The following is a 24,910-nucleotide window of genomic DNA, read 5'->3' on the forward strand; positions in this document are numbered from 1 at the left end:
CATGGGCAGGGTTGCCAACCACCAGCTCAGGCTGCCCAGCATTCCATCCAAGCTGCCTTCGAGCTCCTCCAGGGATGGGATCTATAACTTCTCTGAGCAGCAGTGCCAGCACCTCACTGCTCTTTGAGTAAAAAAATTTCCTCCTAATATCTAATCTAATCCTCCCTTCTTTTAGTTTGAAGTCATTCCACCTTGTCCTATCACTTTCTGCCCACATAAAAGTCAATCTCCTTCCCTTCTATAAACTCCCTTAATCTACACAGAGATTTTTGCCCCTGTTGTGAGTCAGGGCAACAGATGCAAGAGGTTCAGCAGGCTGTGAGAGCCGCATGTCAGAGAAAGCAGAAGTCAGAATGCAGATTTGATGCCCACCATTCCCACCCCCTTAAAATAGGGGATTCCAGCAGATTCATTTTCTGCCATTGTGAGAAGCAACATGGAGGGGAAACAAGGCTCCCTAAGATATAGTACAATGGCAATTATGCTATGACAGCACATTGGGACAGATGGAGAGAGGTGATCCTGCCTGACAAGCGAAAGCAATACATGCTTTGCTACCTACGCCAGCCCTGATGGGAAAAGCCTTCCCTTCACTTATGATTACCGTAATGCCAAAGAGTGGAGTAGTTCTGGTCCCACACACATCTCCTGGATCAACACCAGGTGCCGGGGGCTGACATAAGCTCCCTTCAGCTGAGCTATGTTGGTGTGATGAAGCTTCCTGAGGACTTGGTACTCCAGCAGCACGCTCTGCTTGTCCTCTTGCCAGTAAGGGATAATTTTAGCAGCTAAAGTCTTGCCGCTTACTTTTTCCCTGCACTGTCGGACGATGCTGAACCGCCCCCTGGTACAAAGGAACACAAAGGCAAGTTAAGCTTCTCTGCTACTCCTGGAAGAGCCAGGACTTCTGTATTTCAAGATCATATGGATCCCATGCTGTGTTTTTCATCCCTCCCTTATGTTGAGTTACTGCGGCAACTGTCACACTTTGCACATCCTCCTGTGTCTCTAAACTGTATAGTCACTTCAAATTGCAGCACGTGCAGCACTTCCTGCTGGCTGGTTGAGTGCTTAGTTGGATTCCCTACCTTTTGATCTCTGTTTGGAAGGCATAGGTCTGGTAGGTTGGGAAAGGTTCGGGTGGTGCAATTATTTCACTCTCTTCCTCAGCTGTTGGGAAGTTCTGCGTTGCAGCAGGAAATTCTGCAGAGAAAAAGTGGCAATGATTACATGGGAAAACAACTCTGTGTGGAAACCAGAGCTTCTCTGAGCTGCCCTCCACCACTCCACCACCTATGGACAAATAAAGGTGACGGTGGGGCTTTCTGTGTGGAAGTCTGCATGTTGGCTCCTGCTTGCAGCACAAAGTTCTATGTGAATGCAGCAGATTCTGGAATGGATACCCAGCAATTCCCTGGTGGAACCAGACTTGCGTAGGTTGCATGTGGTGATGGGTTTACAGTTGGACTTGATGATCTCAGAGTCGTTAATGCTGGGAAAGACCTCTGTGATTCTATGAGTACGATATCAAACAGCAAAGCAAATCATCAGAGTACACTAAGACACTGCTAGAGGATGAGAAACGTTAGGAAATACTGCTTCTCTGAAAGAGTGGTCAGGCAGTGGAATGGGCCGTCCAGGGAGGTGGTGGAGTCACCGACCCTGGAGGTGTTCAAAGAACATTTGGATGTTGTGTTGAGGGACATGGTTTAGTGAGAGCCATTGGTGATAGGTGGACGGTTGGACTGGATGATCTTGTAGATCTTTTCCAACCTTGGTGTTTCTGTGATTCTGTGGAACACATTTGATGTCAGCATGCCCTGACATATTGAAGTGTCTGCTTGGGAATGCCGGACACGTTCAGATGAAGGGATTTGATGCTGTGGGCCCTGGATGGGATGACTGCAAAGTATGTTCGCTAATGATTCCCAGGCCAAAGGAAAGCAGATGATTTAGAGTGGGTTAAAAATATCTCTGTGAACAGATTTTTACAGAGATCTCTTCTCCACTGGGAGGAAATTCCAGTTGGTCCATCCGTCCGCTTCTTAAAGAAAACCTTCTGCTGTAAGGGTAACTTTTTCATGCGATTATGGATCTTTTAAAAAGCAGTTGAATATTACAGAGTATTCAGGGAAGAAACAAAGAGTGCAATTATTTAGATGCCAGAGGAATACAGTGCTCTCCCAGTGCTCTTACCCAATTGATCCTTCCTGCCGATTTTCACTGTGGCAGATGGGCTGCTGTAAGGGCCCATTCCTGCCTTGCTGGTGCAGGCTATCCTGAAGCAGTAGATAACATCTCTGGAGAGATTTTTGGCATAGTAGCAGCAGTCAGCGATGTCAGCAGCAAGAGTCTTCCACTCCCCATCTGAGCCAAGGAAAGGCAGAAGAAAGAGATTAGGACTCATTTCAGATGGTCAAGTCTTTTGTTGTTGTTGGTTCGTTGGTTGGTTGTTGGTTTTTTGCTTTTTTCTTTCTTCTTTTTCAACTTAACTCACAGTGCTGGCAGTATGGAAAACCAATGGAATCTCTATGTGAAGGAAAAACTGATCTGATATGGGCTGCTTTTGTGTGTGGTGCAACCAGCTGTTAATGTGATCAAACCTCTTCCAAAGTCAGCAGTTTTCTGTTTGATCAGTCCAAGGTGTGGCAACACTGCTTCAAAAGAATGGTGAAACTTCATGCCACCAGTCTCGAATGTAAATAGACCTCAAGAGCTCTGAACAAAAGGTTAAAGAAAAGCCTGCTTTATCCTTTCAGTCCTGTCTTGAAACTGACTGAAAACAGGAGGGCAGGATTTCAGAGCACAGCCATCCATTAACACCCTTCTAGCTAACCCAGTACTTGAATCTGAGGCCAAATTCCCTCTGCATTTATAACATATAGATGTCTCAGGGAAATGAAACTGTAGGTTTGTCTTGGGACTGAGGTGTGAAACAGAAGATCAGCAGCAAACGTTTCATGTGATGCCGTGTCCTACTTTGTCATTGCTACTGAAACTGTCCAAGATTAAATCCATCAATTCAACTAAATGCAGACAGAGAGCCTCAAATCTTAGCACAGGTAGTAATTCTTTTCTTAATATAAAGGTATCAATGACTTTGCAGGGTTCTGGTTGAGTGTGTGTGCACGTATGAAGGAGCAGATACAGCTTAGAATCAGAGAAGCATCTGCAGAAGCAGCATGCAAAGGCTTATTATAAATTATCGAAACATTAACAAATAATGAATGAGGCAAGGATATTTTTTTCTGCTTATCTTAATCCTACTGTGTTCAGAAAGTAGGATTTCACATGTCGCTGCCAAACACACAGAATGTGATTGTATGTAGTAGATGCAGTTTCCCATTTCTCCTCCCACCTGGAACAACTTGCATCTTACATCCTCCCTGGAGCATTGTCTGCAGTTGTATCAAAAGGATTAAACAGTAAAGAAAGCTGCAGTACAGGAAAAATGTTATCAGCTCCAGAATAAAAAGCTGTGTTTATGTTATCCAGAATGAAGTGCATTATATACTGGGAGAGTTAAAAGAAAGTACATGGAGCAGCTCAGTCCAAAGGTTTATGTATACATGACTGCAGTAGAGATGACGTCAGTCATAGTATTCACAAGAGCAGCAAAGCCAATCCCAAGAGAGACATAGCAGAGAGGGAACTGACTCAAAGTTCATGGAATTAAACAAGAAAACACCCACTGACTTCACTGTGCTCTGGATCAAGTCTTGGAAGAGAACTTTGAAGGGATGGCATGCAGGTTTAGCAAACTTCTGTCATATGGCTCTTCACCATGAATTTAGCTGATAGAAAAAGAAAGCATGGCTGTTTGGCATGGGGAGAACTGCCTTTTTGATGGCCATCTTTCTCCATACAGAGAAAAGCCTAGGCATATGATGGTATTATCTGATAACCACTGGGCTGGGCATTGTTAGTGTACAATTATTTCACTCCCATGTATAAACGAGGGAGATCAAGTGAGGCTGTTTCTGAATAAAATTAATATATCCATATATATATATGGAGAGGTCGTACAAACTGGGATGTTCTCTGCTAGGTGTGAAGGCAGAGCCCTGCTGTAGGAGCTGGACTCGATGATCCATTATGGGTCCCTTCCAGCTTGGGATATTCCACAATTACCTTCACTCTTGCACTGGACAGTGTAACGGACAGAAGTGTTGATTTCCACAGGTTTCCAGACCACTTGTGCTCCATCCTCATAGACCTCCACAACGTCAGGGGGTGCAGGGCTGGGAGGAACTTCTGTTGAAACGAGACAAAAATCAGTGACTGTTAGCTTTGTTATGCACAGGAACAGCTTTTCTGTGTTGCAGATACTCAACTTCAAATATATATGCGTTTGTATTTATGTACGTGACCATTCCTCATGGAACAAAAATTTAACTGTGCCTTTTTTAAAATAAATATTAAGGTCTTGAAGTCTGATGTTATGTCTGTGTTTACTAGTTGAGTTCTGAACCCAGGAGAAAAGTTAAAGAATGAAGAAGAGGGAATGAGAAGCTGTGGGTGCCCCATCCCTGGAGGTGCCCAAGGGGTTCTGAGCAGCCTGAGCTGGTGGGGTCACCCAGCCCATGGCTGAATGGGCTTTGAGGTCCCTTCCAACCTAACCATTCCATGATTCTGCAAATCAGCACTGCAAAATGTGCCATGCTACCAGCTAGCAAGGGTTGTGGACTACAGCAGGCAAGGGAGAAACTTCCCCCTGAATGTTTCTGCAGGAATCTCACCTTGCAGATGCTTTACAGGTCACATTTTCTTGGTGGGAGAAGTACTGCCATCCCTACACTTGGGTCTGCCTTCAACTTCAAGGGGGAATGGTTTTAAACTGAAACAGGGGAGGTTGAAGTTAAATACTAGGAGGAAGTTTTTCACTCAGAGGGTGGTGAGGCACTGGAACAGGTTGCCCAAGGAGGTTGTGGATGCCCCATCCCTGCAGGCATTCAAGGCCAGGCTGGATGTGGCTCTGGGCAGCCTGGGCTGCTGGTTGGCGACCCTGCACATAGCAGGGGGGTTGAAACTAGACAATCTTTGAGATTATTTTCAACCCAGGCCATTCTATGATTCTATGCTTCAGAATCAGTGCGTGCAGTATAAAAATGTAAATCCTTTTGTTACCTGCTTTCCTTATAACGCAAGAGGTGGATGCTGAGCCCAGGGAGCTGCTGGCCACGCAGGTGTAAATGCCAAAATCCTCAGCACTGACAGAGAGAATAGTTAACAGCTGGAAGTGCTTGAGTGTGGACGAGATGAGGATCCGACTGCTGCTGTGGACTGGCATCCCATCTGCAACGTATATGAGAAATAAGTACCTTGGCAATGTATCCAGAGGTGCCTAAGCCACCCCTGTCCTGGAGGGACCTGCGGAGGGCTGCAAGCTCACCTCTGAACCAGCGGATGTGCAGGGAGGAGTGCGGGGCCGTCCGGCACGACAGCGTCACGCACTGTCCTGCAGCAGCTGCCTGGTCCAGGAGCTCCTCAACAAACGAAGGTGCTGCCAAGAAGAGATAAACATTGATGCAGAACGGCCAGGAGCGCTACGCGGTGAATAAGTGCGAGAAGAAAACTGTAAAACATTTTAAATCAGTTAGAGTAAACATTTGGTTCATGCCCTGGCATTCCTCTGACCGTGGGTTTTCAGAGATGTTCATGGCACGCAGGCAATGAGGCTGTGTTCAGTTCCATGTACACAACACTACTTATGCACCAGCAATACCTTTCTCTTTTGGCATGAGGCTTGGTAATTTGAATGAAGGAAGTCCTGATTTCCACTTCAGAGATCCTTCAGCTCCTGCTAAGGGCTCTTTTTCTGCTGCCTCACTTCCCAGCTCACCAAACTCTGTTTCAAAGAAAGGATGAGAAGTCATTCAAGGCCATCGTTCCTCGTCATTCACAGCAGGCAGTTGTGCCATTCACACAGACATAGCTCAGCAGTGGGAGGAGTCCTTATCAACTAGTCAACAGAGAAGGCTGTGACAAGTAGTACGAGGAAAATGGCACTTGATTGAACATGGCTTAGTTAGGAAGAGCGGAGATATAAGGACAGGTTCTGCTGTCCAGACTTGAGTATCATCAAGGCAGGTAGCCAGAGTGAGCTCACCAACTTTGCCCAGTCTTTAGGGTTTGTCATGCTCAGCTGATAACTGCAGAAGATGCTGCAGTGAGTGAAGTGTCATTCAGCCCCAGTATGTTTTCGTGAAAACTCAGGCAGGGGAATTTTAGCTGCTGCCATCAGCAGGTTAGTCCAGCTGACTCTGCAAGGAGGTGAGTTTTGCAATGGCTGTCTAACCACAGCCTCAGACACACTGGGGACAAAAGGGCAGTTGTAGCAGTGCCTAGTTATAGTGGTGAACCTATGAAGGCACAGAGTGAAATACTTACCTTCCTCTGACTCTGGCTCTGGAGATATCTTTCCTTTTAGGATTCTTGAAATATGGGCAACAGAAGCTTTTACTTTCTTCTTCAGGCTCTGCTCCACTGACCGCTCCGCTGAATGAGACCTTCCATAAGGTTTAAAGAGCCCTGGCTTGCTGTAGAAGGAGCTTTTCTGCTTACCACTCGAGTCCTTCTGGGGGCCGTACATTTCCCTATGACTCTCTGCCACTTTTCCCATAGCTAACAGGTTCCCTCCCTTTGAATCCTCAGTTATTTCCAAATGGTTCCTCCCTTTCTTTTCTTCCACTTCTTCTCTGATGCACAGCCTCTTATCCTTATGCAGATGTCCCCCGGGAGGTGACCTTGACCTTTCACTTAAAGGTATGAACCGTCTGCCCGTCGGCTTAGGCTGAGGCTTCCTAAAATTCATAAATTCAAATGGAAAATAGACAATGTCATACAAGTCTGAGAAATTCAAATAGGCGGGCTCCACCTCCGAGATGTCAAGTTTGGGAGTTCCACTGCCGAGACACGGTGTTTCATCTGACAGGTCTTTGATTTTCACCAAAGAAACTTCTGGGTGCCTACCAGTGCCCTTGCTCACTGGTGCTTGGCTGGGGGCTTTCCCAACAGCTGAGCTGTCTGCTGGGGGAATGCTCTCTTGGCTGGAACTGGGGCTCTCGAGTGCTGAGTCCTCCAGGTGTTCACATTCCTGCCCTTGCAGTACTGCTTGCTTCTCACTCAGTGCAAAATAGGATTCAGCAAGATCTTCCAGCTCAGAGACTTCTATTTTACCCCCTTGTACGGAATGGCAGGAGACGTCTGTGGGTGCTTGGCCATCTGGGTCTTTGTAGAATGTATCCGTGGCAGAGATGTGCTTTCTGCACTCCTCCTGGCCAGCAACTGACTCTGCCCACACGTTCATCTCTTCAGAGAGGGAAACCATCTCATCCACCAAACCCTCCAGGGCAGCAGACTCCTCGTCACTGTAAAAAGAAGACCTGTGCTGTGACAGATCCTGACTTCCATCCCTGCAGAGCGATGGTGGCACAGGTTGTCCAGCATCATGGCTTTCACTTCCCAAGGCAGTATCTCTGTCCTCGCCATAAACCATCAGCTGTTCCTCATATTCCAGCTGATAGACTGAAGCTGGAGACTGAACTTCTGGTGGTGGAGCAGCTAAGATTCTTGGGTGCACACCCTCCAGAGCAGCAGAAACTTTCCCACTAGGATAAGCAGCCTTGTGCTGCTCCAACACCTGACTTCCACTCTCGGGGAATGGAGCAGATAAGGCCTGTCCAGCCTCTGGGCTTCCGCTTGTGACGATGGATCTCACCTTGCTGGGAAATGTTGCCTTTGGGTGTTCTTGCCTTTCACTCTCACGGACTGGAGGGAGATGTGGTTTTTGGGATGAAGCAGTTACAGATGGGTGTCTGCCCTCCAGAGCAGCAGGCACTGTGCCACTGCTTTGAGGAGCCTTCTGGGGTACAGCTCCCTTGATTTCAGCTTCACGGACCAAACTGGGAACAACCTCTGTGACAGATAGACCTTCACTCCTCAGAGCAGCAAGCCTCTCCTTGCTGTGAGCTGGCCATTCAGTGTGCAGAGCTCCACCAGAGATGGAAGTTCGCACTGGTTTTGGTGGTGGGACTTTGGGAACAATCGGATGCTCCCCCTTTGGGATGGCTGATGTGTCTGCATGAGGAGAAGCCTTCTTGTGGGCTACACTTTCACCATCATGGGCTGCAAGTGAGGTGATCCCTGCAACAGCTGGTCCTTCATCCCCCAGGACAGTAGGTCTCACTTCTTTAGAGGTCTTCAGCTTCTGGTGAGCATCTTTATCAGCTCTCTGTGGAACGTGTAGGATACCTGGCTGTTTGCCCTCCAAGGCAGTAGGTGCCAGAATGCTTTCATCAGCAAGTTGCCGCGTTTTGTTTTTATCTACTGGAAAAGAACCAATTTCTGTCTGCGAGCTTGTTAAAGCAGCAGAGCTTTTATGCTCCATGAGATCAGACTTGGAAGCACTGGGAGCAGAAGGCTTCTCGGGGGATTGTTTCCTCCTTTTCTCCATCCAAGGGGCGGCTGGGGCTGTCCTTTTGATGAGGAAGCCTTCCCCTTGTAGGTCAGGATGGCTGTGAGCAGAATCCTGGGGTGAGGGGCACACTCCAGGGGCAGAGCTGGAGGTGGTCTCTGACTGTGGCAGAGCCGAAGTGGCCTGTTTACCCTCTTGCACAGCCATGTCAGAAGCCACAGGGATAGATTTATCCTTCAGGGTTTCATGTCTTTGAGCTGTTGGCACAGCTAGGTCTGAGTGCGGGGCAGACAGAACGGGGCTTTTGCCTTCCAAATCTTCCTCATCAATATAAGCAGCTTTTGACTTCTTCAATAAATGCTTCCTATTCTCGCTTCCATGAGGTGACACTGGAAGTCTCTCTAGCTGCTGCACAGAAACAGATGGGCACCCATTGCCCTCACAGTGTGTGGAAGGGGAGAGCTGCTCTTCTGAGCAGTCCTCGCTGGCTGTCCTAATGTCTCCAGCACCTCCCTTGCCTGGCTTTGCAGAAACATCACAGTGCTCACTGCCTTCAGGGCAACTTTCCTGTGCCATGACATCATAGTCTTCTTCCAAAATATCTTGTTCCCTCACGGATCTGGAGGCTCTCAGCCTGTAGTCATCCAGGGAACGGCTTCGGCTGGAGCCAGCAATGGCAGGATGTGGGGGTTTCCTCGCAGTATCAAATGAAGCTGATTTGGTCAGGGAACCAAGCAGACTCTCTCTGTGCTCATCTCCATCCTTGCTCTCCTCTTCTTCCAGTTCAAACTGTTCCAGAAGGGGTTCACGGAGACCACTGAGGGGCACTTTGGAATATCCAGCTTTCCGAAAGGTCCTCCTGGCCCTGTCCAGGTGCCTCCTGAGCTCCCTGCCTGGAGAGGAAGGTGCCCTCGCAGGGAGCTCGGCTGCTTGGCTATAGAAAGTGCTTTTAATGACACTCTGTCTGGGAACACACACCGGTGGCCTTTCTGTCCCATCCCCGGCCTTTTCAATTTTGTCCATTTCAGATAAAACTATGTCTGGTTTCTGTTTTAGGTCTGATGGGCTTTCTGCAGAAGTCTTCACCGATGAAGGCTCAGCTGCATGACTTCTTTGGGTCATCTCATCTCTGGGATGAAGCCCTTCCTCTCTCCCTTCTAAAATACCCGCCCCAAGCTCTTGGCTTTCTGTAGGTGATTTGTCCCCCGCTTCACCTTTCATTGCAGCATACTTCCTCCTCATGGGTTTCACTGGAGGGATTGAGAATTTGGAGTGCTTCTCTTCTCTCACGTGCCTTGGAGGCTCCTGACTGCTTGGTGCATCAAATATGGACAGGTGTAGTTCGGGTGTAGAGCCAAAATGCCTCTTCTTGGGGAAGTGTGAGTTCTCGTTGTCCGAAGACGAGCCGCTGGTACTGGAGGAAGTGCTCTCCTCAATCAGGTGCCGGGAGATGGCCAGAGAGGTGTTGTCATGAGTCCTTTCCAGGATTTCTGGGATGGATCGCATCACCAGTATGGATTTATAGCACATCAGAGACCGCTGAAAACAGAAACAAAATGCGGTGCAATCAGATGGAAACGTGGGAGGAGAATGGCAAAGCAAAAATACAGAAATGATTTTCTGCACTCAAGACCACTCAGACTACTTCAGTAGCATGTTGCCACCCTTTAGTAGATACTAAATGGACTATATACGTCCATTTAGGCCTTAGTTGTTCTCTGAACATCTCTATTTTCTCATTCACAGCAATAAAACTATATTGGCTTCAGGGCACACTTCTTGTGATCGGAGAAGCAGGACACAGCCTGGGGTTTATAAAGACAATCTAACCATTCAAAGCAGATGGGAAAGTTTTTTTAACTGAACACATTAGATAAAGGCCTTGCTGGAGTAAATGGCCTTAAATGCACTGACTGTGGTGTGACCTGCAGTGGCTTGGGCCAGTGGAAGCCCCACCATATTGCAGGCAGAGGGAATCATCCGCTCCAACCTCAGCCATGTCAGACATAGCAGTCGAAGCAGTTGAAACTGAGCAGCTGGCCTTCATTTACGGCCAACAGAGGGAATTGGGCATCCTCAGCAGGCAATCAATCTGATTATTTTAGACAGCTACAAGAAAAGAGGAGACTTCCTGGGACATGTCTCTTTGCAGTTCACCAATTGCAAAGACAGCTGAGGGGAACCAACTTACACACAACCACTTATCGTATGGGCACCTGCACTGGGGAGGTCATTTCCTCCTTGTTTGCTTTTTAGTACTTTTAATTTCCAAGTCCTACATTACTGGGACTGGGTCTACATAATGAGAGGTGCTCTCTTCTCCGTGGTGTCCAATGAAAGGATATGTGGGAACAGCACAAAGCCACACCACAGGATGTTCAGACAGGATACTGGGAGAAATGTCTTTACCATAAGGGTGGTCAAATTGGAACAGGCTTCCTAAAGAGACATTTGATGCCCCATGCCTGTCAGTATTCAAGAGGCATTTGGACAGTGCCCTCAAATAATGCTTTGACTTTTGGTTAGCCCTAAAGTAGTCAGGCAGTTGGACTTGGTAATTTTTGTAGGTCCCTTCCAATTAAACTACTCCATTATGGTCTGTCCTGTTCTGTTCCATGCTATGCTATTCTTACACATGCTGCAGTGGCATAGTCCATGTATGCCATAGAAATACTTCAAAAAAAACAACAAAGTAAAAGACAAAATTTCTTCTGACTCCACTGCTCTCTCTGTTGTGAGCAGGAATGCTGACATCTCCTCACATCTACCCACCTAAAGACAAGTGCCTTAATCTTTGTGTCACTGCCTGGTGGAAGAGCCCTGCACACAACCCAGGACGATAATAAAGGCCAGGCAGTTTATTTCTGCCACATTCATTGGCTTCTTGGCTTATTCCCTATTCGTAGCCACGCTGAGATCTCTGCTGTGCTCACTGTCTTAGCCCAACAGACTTTAAAGATGCTAATGTAATTACAAATAATTATCTAAAAAGAACCCACGTACCTTAGGGCCAACTCACCTGCCACTTGCTCCGAGCCACAATGAATTTGAGCTGCTTGGTGTTAATGAAATGAGCTGCTTCGAGGGGAAGATTGTGCTGCCAGGTAGAATGAGAGGAAAATCAGTGGATAAAAAATCCTGACTGCATTTCCTGATTATTATTACTATTATTTTTCAAAGGAGTGACGTTTTCCAGAATTGCTTTATTTGGGAAATAACAGATCAATTATCAAAAATAATGCCCCATTATTGTAGGCAACATCAGCTTTTCAATTATAAGAGCAAGCCTTGTTCAGTGAATGTGACAAAGTTCCTATGAAAAAAATTTTTTTTAGCTCTTTGCCCATAGGGATTTAAGATACTGGGATGTAGAACATAACCTCCTTCTGCAAAGCCACAGCTTCTTCTCTATATGGAGATGCTGTATTTACTCATGTTGGTAGCAATCTTTTGAAAGGGAGGGTATCCTGACAAGTCAACACCAAGGTGCCTCCTCTTCCAGGAGAGCCAAACCAGCACTTCTGTGTAGGACAGAAAGTGGGAGACCAAGAGAAGCAATAAAACAGCAAACAGTTCTCAAATAGCCTTAAGAGTTGCTCTAAGAGTCTCTTCCAATCAAAAAAAAACCACCAACAACTGATTGTAGTAAGGAACCAGGACCAACTTACCATGAACCACCTGTGGGAAAGGCAGTCCAAAGCACCAGGCCTGTCTCTGATCAGAGAAAAGAACACGTTAGTAGCAAATCACTTCAAACAGAGGTCATGAGATTTTCCTGAAGGTGCCCATGCTGTGCAGACACATTTCTGTATGGTCTTTCACTGATGCTTTGGAGCTGAGAAGCCATCCAGAAAGCAGCGTTCAGCCCCAGGTTTCCTTCCCTTGAGGTGGAACAACCCTTCTGGCTGCTTTGAGGCTCACCACTGATCCTGAGATCATGGCATCTCTGCGGACTGCCTTTAGGAAGCACTGAAACACACTTACCTGGGCTGCTGCTGTAGGATCCGCTTTATAAAATCTTTTGCATCTTCACTCAGATGAACAAAATCAGGAGCGGTCCATGAAACGTCTCCTTTCTGGATATTCAGAAGTGTTCCTCTGTCATTTTCCCCAGCAAATGGAGACTTGCACGTCAGGCTTGTTTATTGAACACCATAAAACAGAAGGGGACAGACTTTAGAGCTGTGTTTGCTGTTCAAATGAGCAAAGCACAAACATCTACGTGGGGCTTTCAATTGCTTGAGGGACTCCACGTGTGGGACTTGCAGTGCTTGCCAACAGAGCATCCACTACAGAGCATCTTTCTCCCCATTTTTTCAATAACCAACTGAATTATTTATCCCTGCTTGACAGGTAAGGTTGATGGCTACGGTGGCTAAAATGGGCAAGAGGAAGACTTGAACGCTCGAGACTTTACACAGGGACAATGACCAAAAGACCTTTGGCAACACAGAAAGAGCAACCAATGAAGAGTGTTACAAATAAATCACTGAAGATCTCAGTGCTTCACTCCCGCAGAGCCCACACTTGATGGAGCTGGAGGGGCCCTGACTGACAAAAGGGCATCAAACAAGTACTTCCAAGCAGATGTTCGTACCTTAAGTAGGTGATGACTCCAACAGCCCTGAGGACAGAGGGAACAAAAATGTCAGATTTTTGGGGCTCACTGCCCCTTTTCCAAGGTCATAAATCCCCAAAGCTTTTGCTTTCACCCTGTGTTGGTTTTTTGTTGTTTTCTTTTCCTTTCTTTCAGCATTTTTATATAACTGTCTCAAGTATTCCTCCATTTTTAAAGCATAAGGGAAGAAGGCGGCTCAGAATACTTCTGAGGAGTTTATTTTTCTTTTCTAGAGGGCCTCCTGGGGCCATGCTTTTGAGCTACCAGCTATTTTATTAAAGACCACTTTCCTTGAGATGCTTCTTTGCATTAATTAGCTGTCAAGTATCAATTACTGTTGACCAAAATAGAAGAAAAAGGAGCTTTAAATAGCCTCAATGTGTTTTGGACTCTCATAGTTCACTTTCAGTTTCCCTTGTTATTCCCTTTCGTTACATGGAATCACCTTTATTAACTGCACCATCTCTACCAGCACACAGTATTATTCACTCATTAATTCTCTTTTTGTATAAACAATTAGTACATTGTACAGTTGCTACATAGACATTCCAGGTTTGTTCAGCAGCACAGGATTCTACATAATGGACTCCCCATAGTTCTACACATTCATTTTGGCAAAGCCAAAGGAACTGAGCTTGTGACAAAACTGCAAAACGGTTTGATGTAACTGCAATAAATTGCCCTGTAGTGTGAATGTACACACAGTAACATTATTACATGCTCCTAAAGAAACACTTATTTTAACCCAGATGACCCAAATTCAGGCTGTTCAGTGCAAAAACTTTTTAGAAAGGTTACCAGATATCTGTTGCCTTTGACACTGGTGACTGAGAGACAATTTCTGGGGCAACGAATTCTGGAGACCCATATTTACTGAACTGAGGCTCCAGGGGTGTGATCTTCTGAGCAAACCCAAAGTCACAGATCTTAAGGTCTTCCCTCTCGGGATAAACCATGAGGATATTCAGAGGCTAGAAAATGAAATAAAATAAAATATAAGGAAGCTCTTATTGAGATCAGGCAATATTTTCAGTTGCAGATAAGAATAATTCAAATGGAAAATACTTAAGCCAACAAGAGGTTGGCTTACTGGCAGACTAGACCTGCCACTCCACGTTACCTTAATGTCCAAATGAAGGATGTTGTTGTCATGAAGATAATTGATTCCTTCCAAAATTTGCTTTATATACAATTTCACCTAAAAAACAAAACAAAACAAAACACAATTTTTAGCAATAAGCCATTAAGTCACTGAATATTAATATTAGATAAGGAGAATCCCTGATTCCACCAATGTTTCTTTGTTTCTTTTAATGTGATAGAGGGAGAGATTGAACCAGAAGGTTTACAGCCACCTTCAACTTGGAAGTCCTCTACCTTCCAATATTGAAGTGTTAACTGGCATTTCCCTCTGAGCATTTCCAAGAAAAATCAGTTTTAGCAACAAACAGGGGAAACCTGGCTTCTAGATGGGAGATTTGAAACCCTTTGAGCTTGGAGCACCCAATATTTAAAAAACCATGATAATAACAATAACAAAAACTATCTGAGAAACCATCATTTCAGATCGTTGGAGGCAGAAAAGGAGTTGGGTATATGGAGACAAAGGAAATGAAGATATAGAGAGACAGATTATCACTAACTCAAGTATATTTCTCACATTGGAATTAGAAAATGCAGATGAATGTTATTCCGTGCTGAAGGATCAGGTGGTTCCCACCGACTTTGGACACTGAGATAAGAAGGGAAGATTACCTCTGCTTCAGTGACCACACTCTTCTTGAATAAACGGTCGAGGAGCTCTTCGCTGGAGCATCTCACAACAGCGTTAAGATAAAACAGAGCCACAGTTATAGACTCATAGAATCATTCAGGTTGGAAAAGACCTCTAAGATCCCCACGTCCAACCCCAACTCATCCCACCATGCCCACTGACCACATCCCTCAATGCCACATCTCCACAGTTCTTGAAACACGTTCAAGGCTCTGGAGATCGTGGTTGCTTCCCAGAAGAGCAAGGCTGGCCTTGCTCATGCTGATCTCCCAGTAACACATCCCATGCTGTTCCATGTCTTTATGCAAAGCTACCACTTCAAAACCAAGGCACAAAGACCAAGCGCTGTGTTTGGGGATTTGGGTCTCCAGCTTGCAGTGTTGCCTTGTCTCTTCTCCCAAATCCCAGCACCTCATCTTCCCTTCTCACCTACAGAGTAGCCGTTTTGCTCTTATTAGTGGTGTTCATGTGAACGCCTGCTTGCCTGGAAAGCCTCAGGTTCTGTTTTTCAGGAGGTTCCTAGCATCCAGAAGCTAAATCGATATTTTCACTTTGTAGCTACCTCATCTCAACTGATAGAGGCCAGAATTCATGAGATGAGATCTCATTGGGACCAAAGTCCTTCCCTTCCAGAAAAGAGCTCTGGTGCTTAACATCTCATTCACACTCATATATGCAGGTATCGTGGCTTTTCCTACAACAGCAGAAACACAGTAATTCACAGAGCTGTGCTATAGCGTGGTGTGGGGAATGGTTGGGTGTGTTCTGCTATCTCAGCAAAAGCTAAAAATTGCTTATTAGCACACTTATTTAATAAACGACGCCTGCCCATTACTTTCCAGCCTCCTTGGAGAAGGAGCACAGAAAAGGATACAACTCCAAGATCAAAATCAGCGTTTTCCGCGTTTCAAACTGATCCAGCAGCCTGGTAATCCTGTCGTGGGACAGAGAGGACAGAATGTCCCTCTCCTGATGCGCCCGAGCCTTCGTTTTGCTTCGCAGAGGGATGAATTTGGCAGCACAAGACACCCCGTTCCCTTTGTGTACAACTCGTTTCACAAAGCTGAAGCAGCCCCTGTGCAGAATCAGAGGACAAACCCGGCTCAGCCCCTCTTCAAAGCCCTTGCACAGCGGGGGAGGACCTTTCCGTGCCCCAGCCTTGACAGCTCCTGCTGCTCAGGGCTTACATTCTCCAACACAGCTCTGATTTCCCTGTGTGTGAGCTGCTATTGCCCTCTCCTGGTTGTCTCTAAGACTAAGCAGTGAGTTCCCATTGAAGAAAAAACCTCTTCCAGATGTGTGCTGACAAAGGCTGATGCTCTCAGATCCCTTGGATGGACACGGTGCCTACATTGCTGTGGTCTTTTGAGCCCAAGAGCCATACGTGGGCACCTACTCACAGAATCATTAAGGTTGGAAAGACCACTAGGATCACCTAGTCCCACCATCAGCCCATGTCTGTGATCACCATAGGCCATGTCACTCAGTGCGACCTCAAAACCCCCAAGCATTTTATCAGTTGGAGTGACCTGTGGGCTCCACGGACTCTTCCAACATGTCAGAAACTTCAGAACAGAGTTCCCAGCACCCCTGTATCGGGGCAATCTCCCACTTGGATTTATTCATGGTTCTGCCTCTTGTTCCTGCTGCTTGGCAGCTTGGGTGGGCAACTGGATGTTGGAAAATGTTGGATGCTGGAAAATCCATTTACCTTCCAATCTCCTGCTTAACCTCATACAGGGAATGGAGTTTTCTCCGGGTGGCCACTTTCTTTGCTGCTTGGTCTTTCTTAGCTTTGGAAATGAAGAAAAATATGAAGGTTAATATTCAGATGGTGTACAAAGTTCTTTCAGGGCAGCTAAAGGCAGGAAAACGTATAGGGCTCCTCTAAACTTCTGCAGAGTTTGGTATAGCTGTTGGATTACACAACTTGCCAACGTGATCACTGCAGCAGGGCCATGCTTATTTCTGCGGCCCATGGTATCTGTTTATCACGTAGTCTCAAGCAGAGATAAAAGAAAAAAAAAAACCCAACTCATTTGCTCTTTGCAGGTCATTAGAAGATTTCCCTTTATACAGGATAGTGCCATACTGCTAACATGCAAATGCTAAGCTGGAACATGTAGCAGATACCAAAGGAAGATGACAACAGAGTACACACTGCAGAGGTTATTGAAGCAACTCACGCAGCTCAAAGAATGGTGTTACCTTCATGTACAACAAGCTCTGCTTTGCACAAAACCTCCCCTCCTGCATTTTTGGCAACACAGGTATAAACACCACCGTCTTCTGAGACAACGTTGTCCAGGATTAAGAAATATGTTGTTCCTGTCTTCCCTTGATGGAGCCTAACGCTGTCTGTCAGCAGCGTAGTGCCCTGAAAGAATGGAACCACTTTGTGTTACTGGAAAACCAAGATGGAAACAGACGTTTCTTCTCTTTGAGAAATGAGAAAGAAGAGCAGAGCTACAAGACATACCTTTCCATCTACCAAAGTCACTAACAAAATGCTTGCTGGAGAAGACCCCATGGCTAAATGTTTTTCTGCTTATACAACATTTCTATTTCAGAGCCTATACATTAGAACGAGGGCTGAGGAGAGATCCCCAGGTGATGTGGTTCAATCTTTGGCTTTTCCAGCACACCAAGCCTGTCTGACTGTGCAGGAAGACATCAGATGAAATCTAATACAGATTGACTTAACAGTGATGCAATATTTGAGGGGGAAAACAATATTCTGGGAAACGATAAATGATTTCTCATACCTTCTATTGCATTATTTACTGTCCTTGCACTCAGTTTACCAAGTAACTATGGAAAAGATACAGAGCCTGAAAGTCATGTTGACAATTGGAGTAAACCATTCTTAATCCCATTCCTGACCCTAAAAATGACAGCACACAACCCGGTGGCTCTCAGACAGACACCAACCTCCCTTCTTGCCTATTAATGCACCCAAAATGATCTTGTGGAAGGAGCCCCAGTGACACTGGATCATCACAAGGCAAAATTCAAGTGTGGTGGATCCAGGGAGAACTGCAGCTAATTTAAAAAAAAAAACATCTACAGATAAGATTCAGTGTAACAGGTGTAGAATGACAGAATCAAAAGGCTTTCTCCATACAAGTGTTGTTTTGTAGTCCTTTCCGTGTTCCTCATCCTCATCAGGAACACATTTTCCCTTACCTTAAACCAGAGAACAGTAGGTGGAGGGGTTCCTTCGATGACTGCCTGAAATTTGGCACGCTCCCCAGAATTCACCTGCACATCCTCTATTGTCACTTGCATATAGGGAGGACCTGGTGAGACACAATGCTTTGCTGTACCATGACTTTGTTCATGCTGTGCTGATGTAGGTTCAGTGACTCTAATGGGATTTCCAGGCCCCGGGTGTGACACTGGCTTAATTTCAAATCAAGAAATATCACAGCGATATATTTGGGTTTCTTTATGGTTGCATTACTTTTAGACTTCTTCGTGCTTGTTACTTTTTGTTTATTAAACAGTTACTGGTGAAGAAGATGAATTATTTCAAACAAAGCCACAGGGAAGACAATGATAATCACAGGACCTGAGAAATAGAGATGAGGCTCCTCCTTACTTGTTGGGGTCTTCTCCTCAGTCTTATACACACGGGTTCTTTCCGTGGTCTCAATATAAACTTCACTGTGTACGTCCCAGACCACATCCCCTTCTCTCCTGCACCAGTCTCCTGTCCCCGCAGCCGGTGGTATTCTTTCATGAAGCCCAAGAGAAAAGACCCAGTCACACAGCTGCAGAGCTATAGGATTTCACTGAACTATGTGTTTAACCACCAGACTAACCAGTATCTACTTAAAATTAATATGGGAAGAACTTTGATCTGGTGGGGTTCGTTTCTCTCCAATATTTTACATCCTTCTTGTGCAGTGCAGAAGACAAGAATGAGTTTAAGTCACCACTAGCTTCCCTACAGAGGAAAATCTATGTATTAGAATGTATGTTTACCTGGAGATGGGAACAGTGCGCTCCTGAGTGCTTTCAGCTCCTGTAGATGTCTCTTCATGGGAAAGACCAAGGCTGGGCATTGGTACCCTTGGTTCTTCAGTTGGAATCTGCCCTTGTGCTTTGTCTGATAGCAGAAATAGGGAAAGTTAGACACATCAGCTACGAGGGCACATCTGAAAACCAGAGCAAATCTGTGAAGCCATCTCTAGTCTGCCTTGTGTCAGAACAGAATTTTTCTAACCTCAGCTGAGTGCAGTCCTTGAAGCTAAGAGGAGAATTCAGCCCTTTTGAGGCAGCCATATAAAGCAAAGGCCTTGAACAACAGCAGAGAGGCTGAATGGACACAATGCTGACTGGCAACACGAGTTTTTCTATAGGGAAACACATGCAGACACCGGTAGGACAGGTGGTCAGCAGGAACAAGAAGGAAATAGGGTCAAAGATCCCATCTGGGTGGGAAATGGATTTGGGCTTTCTCGTTACCAGAACTATCAAAATATTTGCCTTCTTTTCACTCAAATGTGATTAATGAGATGACTGTCAAGTCATCATCTTATTACAATAATCCCTCTATTAATAACTTAATTAGCTGCCTCAAGTGAAAGGACTGCAGAACCATCTCCTCTCTGCAGTTGAGACTAAAGATGTAATCCATTTCACATTTTACTTCTGATGATTTTTGAGTCATTCTTCTTCATCACAGGATTATTTGCATGGATGATTTCCCATGAAAAAGGAGTAGAAAAAAAAAGAAAAATTAAAGCCCTGTCATTCTTAAGCAGTTATTTTTGATCTAACTTCACGAAATGCTTCTATTCTCCTACAGCTTTAGGCAAAAATATCTTTTTTTTTTTTTTTTTTGAAACCACATCTTTAGTTTGAGGGCTGTGGGCTGCATGACGTTGTCCTTTTAGGTTTACATTGGTGGAGGCCAGATCCTCTGACTTGACACAAACAGAGAAGGACAAGTTGCTGCGGCAGAAGCAGGAGGGAGAGCGGCAGGGCTGCAGTTTGCTCACGTGCTTTAAAAACAACACAGACGTGAAACCTGAAGACATTGTGACACACATCATTGGCATTAATCAGTTATATGGCTGAGAGGTCTGTTCAGCTCCAGGGCCAAGAAACTGCAGGGGAACTTGTCGTGCCCAACATGCGGTACATTCTCTGGCAGTTGGTAAAGGGATTTCAAATTTCCAGCTTGCTTTTGGCAGACAACAAGAAAATCAATAGCCCTTCCCCACCCCAGCACATCCAAAACCAAATGACTTCTGTGGTTGCAACAGGGAGAAAAAAGGCAAACAAGGAAAAAAGGAAGTTGGGGAAAAAAAGGAAAAGTGAAGCAAAGGAAAAAAGGAAAAGGGAAAAAAAAGGGAAAAAGGAAAAGGGAGGAAAAAGGAAAAATAAAGGTTAAAAGTCCATATATGGAAAAAATTCTTTCCTTCTTCATTTTGGGCAATTGATGAACCAAACTCCGCTTCAGACACAGTCTTCAAACTCCTGTTTCCAGGAAGCTCTGCCCTAAAGCTGTGCCCAACCCAACCCCACCCCACAGCCCCATGTTTTGTTGTCTCTGCATGTCCTCTTTCAACCCGTAACTGCTCAAAACAATAAAGCAGAGAACCGCGAGGGGTGTGGAGGGGGGAAGAAATTGTGTTCAACCTTTTTTTATCTCTATCAATCTCCATGCACTATCTTCCATTCTCATTCCAGACCTACCCTGCCCCCCAGCAGCCTGGGTTTGGGTGCTGACTTCATGGAGCAGCAGAGGTCCAGCTGCTCCATGGTCACCTCCTGGTGTGTCCGGGGGAAGAGTCACAAGCAGTGATGCCGAGTCCACGAGCTTCTTCAGAGCTGTCTTGATCTCCTTATCAGCACGCCGTAGGGAGGCCTGGACGGAGGTCTCCAGCTCTGACTTTGGGGATGGTTTTCCTACAGACAAGAAGAACTGCTTTTCTCTCTTTGGTGCAAAAAGAAAACAATGGCAGCATGCAACGCCTTGCAGTCAGATGGAACATCTGTCATCGCGTCCTTACCCTTCTAGAGCTCACAATAAGGAGACAGGCACACAGACTTCAGACAGACACATCCCACCAGGACAAGGACACTCCCAGACAATGGAAAGAAGGATTTGTTTCCTGGCTCAGCCCTACGTTGTCTGGTTGGGCAGATCTACTTTCACTGGGGTGAAACAAAGCCAGTGGTGATGCATTGCACACACAGAGAGGCTAGGTGCAAGGAGGATGTTATTATCTCAGGGAAGGAGGAGTGAGCACTTACCAGACTCACCAGTGCCCCTTGAAGAAGGGTTGCTGCTTCCTGAGCCTGCAAGGAAGGATGGCACAGAAGGCCCCGAAGCTACTGCTTGCAGGAGAACATGTTTGTCCTACTTTGTGGTATTTAGGTTTGCGTGACACCTGAAACTTTTAAATTTGCACCTGATGGTGCTTTTGCAAGCCAGCTCTAAAGACAAGGTCGTTTGTGTATACAGTACTGCAAAATGACAGTGACAGAGAAGCGTTGTAGAGGAAGATGTAATTTCTGCCTCAAGAAACGACAGCTTTGAAGGAAGAGAGATGACAAAGCTTTCCTAATAAAAATAGATTCTCGAGCACATCACTGCAGAACAGACACCCAGGAGACAAACAGCACACACTCATCCCCAGCCAGCACTGCAGAGGATAGGCCAAGGTGGGGATATTGGGTGAATCAGATGGGGAGGGACCTCAGGAGCTGATCTTATCCAATCTCCTGCTCAGCACTCTTTAAACAACTCTTAATGAGGCACAACAAAGGGAGAAATCTAAGGATGCTAAAACACCCATCAAAGAAAGACAAAACCCATATCAGATTACAACTATTCCTCATAGTCACAAAGAGTACAAACTTGAATAAACATGCAGTCCTTGATAAATCTGGCTCAAAAGCTCTGCTTTAGACACCCCATTCTGGTTGCCCAAGCCTTTATTATTTTAAACATACTTCCCATATGTATAAAAATGTGTTTTCTGTGAATAAAAGAAAAAATAAATCCAACTATATTCTTGGAGCAGAAAAAATGACTCCCAGCCATACCAGGAATTGATTCCCAGTAGGCAGCAGCCTTATCATGGTGTTGTTTAAGTGCCAGTGGGCACAGATCTGCAAGCCTGTGGGCCAAGATGCAGGGAGAGCAATTGGGAGTTTGCTGGAAAAAAAAAAGTAAGAGTACTTGCACTCAGATGCTTCTGACTCAATTCATGCCATCCACATACAGCACGCCCTGCAGTTCTGTTTCAATTCTGCTTCTTTCTCAGCCTTGAGAAAGTAAATTCCCATGATAGAGCTTAGCAGGAAAACTTGCTTGGGTCAGCCCCTTTCTAGGCATAGTATCATCAGACGGCTTGGGTTGGAGATCATCTAGTTCCAATCCTCCTGCCATGGGCAGGGTTGCCAACCAATAGGTCAGCCTGTCCATGGCCCCATCCAACCTGGCCTTGAATGCCTCCAGGGCATCTAGATTTTGTTTTGTTTTCAGTGTCCTCTCCATAATGATGGAATATTTCTGTTCTGGGGCTGTTGACGGAAAAAGCAAGTTTTGCTCATACCACGTGCCCCAGACTGCCCCATTGGTGTCCATTAGCAATGGGCTGGGTGGAAAGATCTTTAAAGACTTGGATTTCCTGGAGTTCCAATTGTGCTGCCCTACCAGCTGGGCAGCTGCCAACAAGAGAGCTGCTTGGAAAGGCATGAAACGCCCTTACTGTCTATCAAGGAGAAAATATAACTCAGTTTAACTTGGATTTGTGGCATTGTGGTAAAATGTGGTAATAAGCTCGTTACAGACTACTAAGCCAAGAGATTCTCAAACGCTCCTGGTCCACAAGACAACGTGGGATTCTTCTCCTCTGTGTTGGTATGGTACTGCTTTCTTCCCTATTTAGTGATGTTATGTGCTATAACCCAAGCTGCTGACCTGAGAAGCATGAAGATTAGCTATGGTACATCAGGTTAACCCTGTAATGATGACACATCTGCAATGCACAGCCTATTCACCAGTTCCAAAATGGTGACCTTTCCACCTCACATCTCCTTCAGCCAATAACCAAAACCACAAGAACTTTGTGGATTTTCAGCCTCCAAATCAGCCTCAGGGGACCCAAGTAGGCAAAAACTGTTCAAAATTATTTGCTCCTACAGCTGAACGGGAAGTGTCCATCAAAAGAGGTTCTTCCATTTCAACGCTTCTGGAACTGTCTATAAAAATGACAGCCAGAACCTGAATGCATTGCTGTCCTTGGGCTGCAGATATGCTCCTGCTTAAGTTGAGGGGAGAAGCTGATGAGATAATGGAGTATCAGGTGCAGAGAACAGAGAAGAACACAGAAACCCAGCAAGTTTAGAGACAGCCGATGCAAGACATTTATTGATATCAACTCAGCATCTAACAGTGCATCTTGCATTTGTTGGTTTTTTGTTGGATTTTTAATCTCAAGCAAACTGAAGTTTCCACTTTATTAATACCCATTTACCTGCAGGAATTACGGCAAAACATTTCTTGTATTTATTTTTTTTTTTAAACTAGCTGCATGTTTTCGTCTACAAGAAATAAACCCCCACACGTCTCATTAGTTATCTACACAGTTTAATCACTTACAAGCATCATTTTTAATCTCTAGGAAAATATTTTGAATGTGTATGTAGCAGACTGCTCAGAAACCTTTCATTTTGTGAACAGAGCTCTGCAACAGATTTCAGACATTCATTCTGATTTATTTTCTTTCGCTTAGATTTCAAATGAAAGTGTAAGCAGATGTTAATTGCTTTGAGTTAATGAATTATTTTTTTTCTAAGACCAATGGAACTGCAGCTTTCCAGCTTCTTTAAAAAAGTATATACCTGAGCATCAACCACATCAGATAGAACCTCCACATCTTTTCACAATTCTTTACTATCTTTTGGGTGAGAGTATGCTTTAAAAGACCACCACAGAGCAAATTCCTTTCTCAGTAGTGCCTATGTAAATCATAGAGGTTGAAAAAGACCTCCAAGATCATCCTGTCCAACCGTAATCCAAAAGAAATCCACTTATTGCTGCGGAGTTATTCTGGATAGATACTTGAAGAGCTGAGATCAGAACCAGGCCTGATACAAAAACGTTTTCATTTTCAGAAGGATTTCCCTGTTTTGTGTTTGTTGCTTTCCAATGCAGAGCGCAGTATATGAACGAAGCACAGGTTACATTACTTACTTATAAAACAGTATAAACCAAGGAACTCTTATCAAAAACAGGAGAGTAACACAAAAGAGGTCTCATTTCTTTCACCACATGTAATCACTAGGAAAGTGCCCTCTATCTTGAGGGTAGTGCACATGGTATTACACAAGATATCCTCATGGATCTTGAAAAGCAAAAGGCTGAGAAATGCATCCATTTTTGTCACCACACGATCAAGGTTCAGCCACAGAAGAAAAAAATGTATTCTTTTCTACAAGCACCCCTTGTAAATTCAGACCCTGTTTGCAGGAATATTGCCTGGACTCCAGAACAAGCTTCACAATTTTACCTAGTTGGGAAGCACTGAGACAGAGCATCACACACCAACGCTTCCAAGGCAATAACTCACTCATCCTCTCTATTCATGCCAGCTAGAAGCTGCATCTGAGAGCATTTCTGGTTTCCCTGTTCCATCTAAATGAAAACATTTTCTGCTACAGCAAGGCCACACAACTCAGTAGGGATAAGGTGTTGGGACCCCTCACCCCACAACTCCATTGGATGGAGAGGGCCAGTGCTTGGTCCTACTGAGATCAATGACAAATTCCAGTTGACTTCAACTGGGACCACTGCTTGGGCCTTTCAGATAATTTCTTTTCAAGGCTGAACAACGTGTTGGAGCTCTCTGTACAATATCCTCTTTAGTGAAGCCAACAGGAATGGGCCATGCCCAGTGCATCTGAGCCTCACAAGCAGGCTGCAAAGCTGCAGAGAAACTCATCAGAAAGCAGCAAGGTGACCTCTGTAATGCGATCCAACATACACTGCTTCAGTAACACGAAGCAATTGTAACTGGCAGTGCTGCCAAGCATTAGTGGTAAAGATCTGTTTGTGGTTTTCTTTGGTTTTGTTCTTTTT

The 24,910-nt window shown here is 45.2% G+C and overlaps 1 protein-coding gene across 1 annotated transcript in view; it reads right to left on the bottom strand.

Moving 5' to 3' along the window:
* The window catches only part of OBSCN (obscurin, cytoskeletal calmodulin and titin-interacting RhoGEF), a 170,471-nt gene that overhangs the window by 3,982 nt on the left and 141,579 nt on the right, over positions 1–24,910 (bottom strand). The window contains 22 exon segments of the mRNA XM_010712264.3: positions 605–844; positions 1,089–1,203; positions 2,197–2,367; positions 4,132–4,254; positions 5,128–5,295; positions 5,393–5,503; positions 5,726–5,848; positions 6,391–9,955; positions 11,436–11,513; positions 12,085–12,130; positions 12,401–12,553; positions 13,014–13,040; positions 13,833–14,005; positions 14,155–14,232; positions 14,790–14,850; positions 15,683–15,883; positions 16,520–16,601; positions 17,017–17,185; positions 17,995–18,107; positions 18,410–18,543; positions 18,796–18,919; positions 20,515–20,727. Of these exon segments, the coding sequence (XP_010710566.1) occupies positions 605–844; positions 1,089–1,203; positions 2,197–2,367; positions 4,132–4,254; positions 5,128–5,295; positions 5,393–5,503; positions 5,726–5,848; positions 6,391–9,955; positions 11,436–11,513; positions 12,085–12,130; positions 12,401–12,553; positions 13,014–13,040; positions 13,833–14,005; positions 14,155–14,232; positions 14,790–14,850; positions 15,683–15,883; positions 16,520–16,601; positions 17,017–17,185; positions 17,995–18,107; positions 18,410–18,543; positions 18,796–18,919; positions 20,515–20,727 (6,268 nt within the window).

The sequence above is a fragment of the Meleagris gallopavo genome, chromosome 6, assembly GCF_000146605.3.
Source record: "Meleagris gallopavo isolate NT-WF06-2002-E0010 breed Aviagen turkey brand Nicholas breeding stock chromosome 6, Turkey_5.1, whole genome shotgun sequence".
NCBI classification, from domain to species: Eukaryota; Metazoa; Chordata; class Aves; order Galliformes; family Phasianidae; genus Meleagris; species Meleagris gallopavo.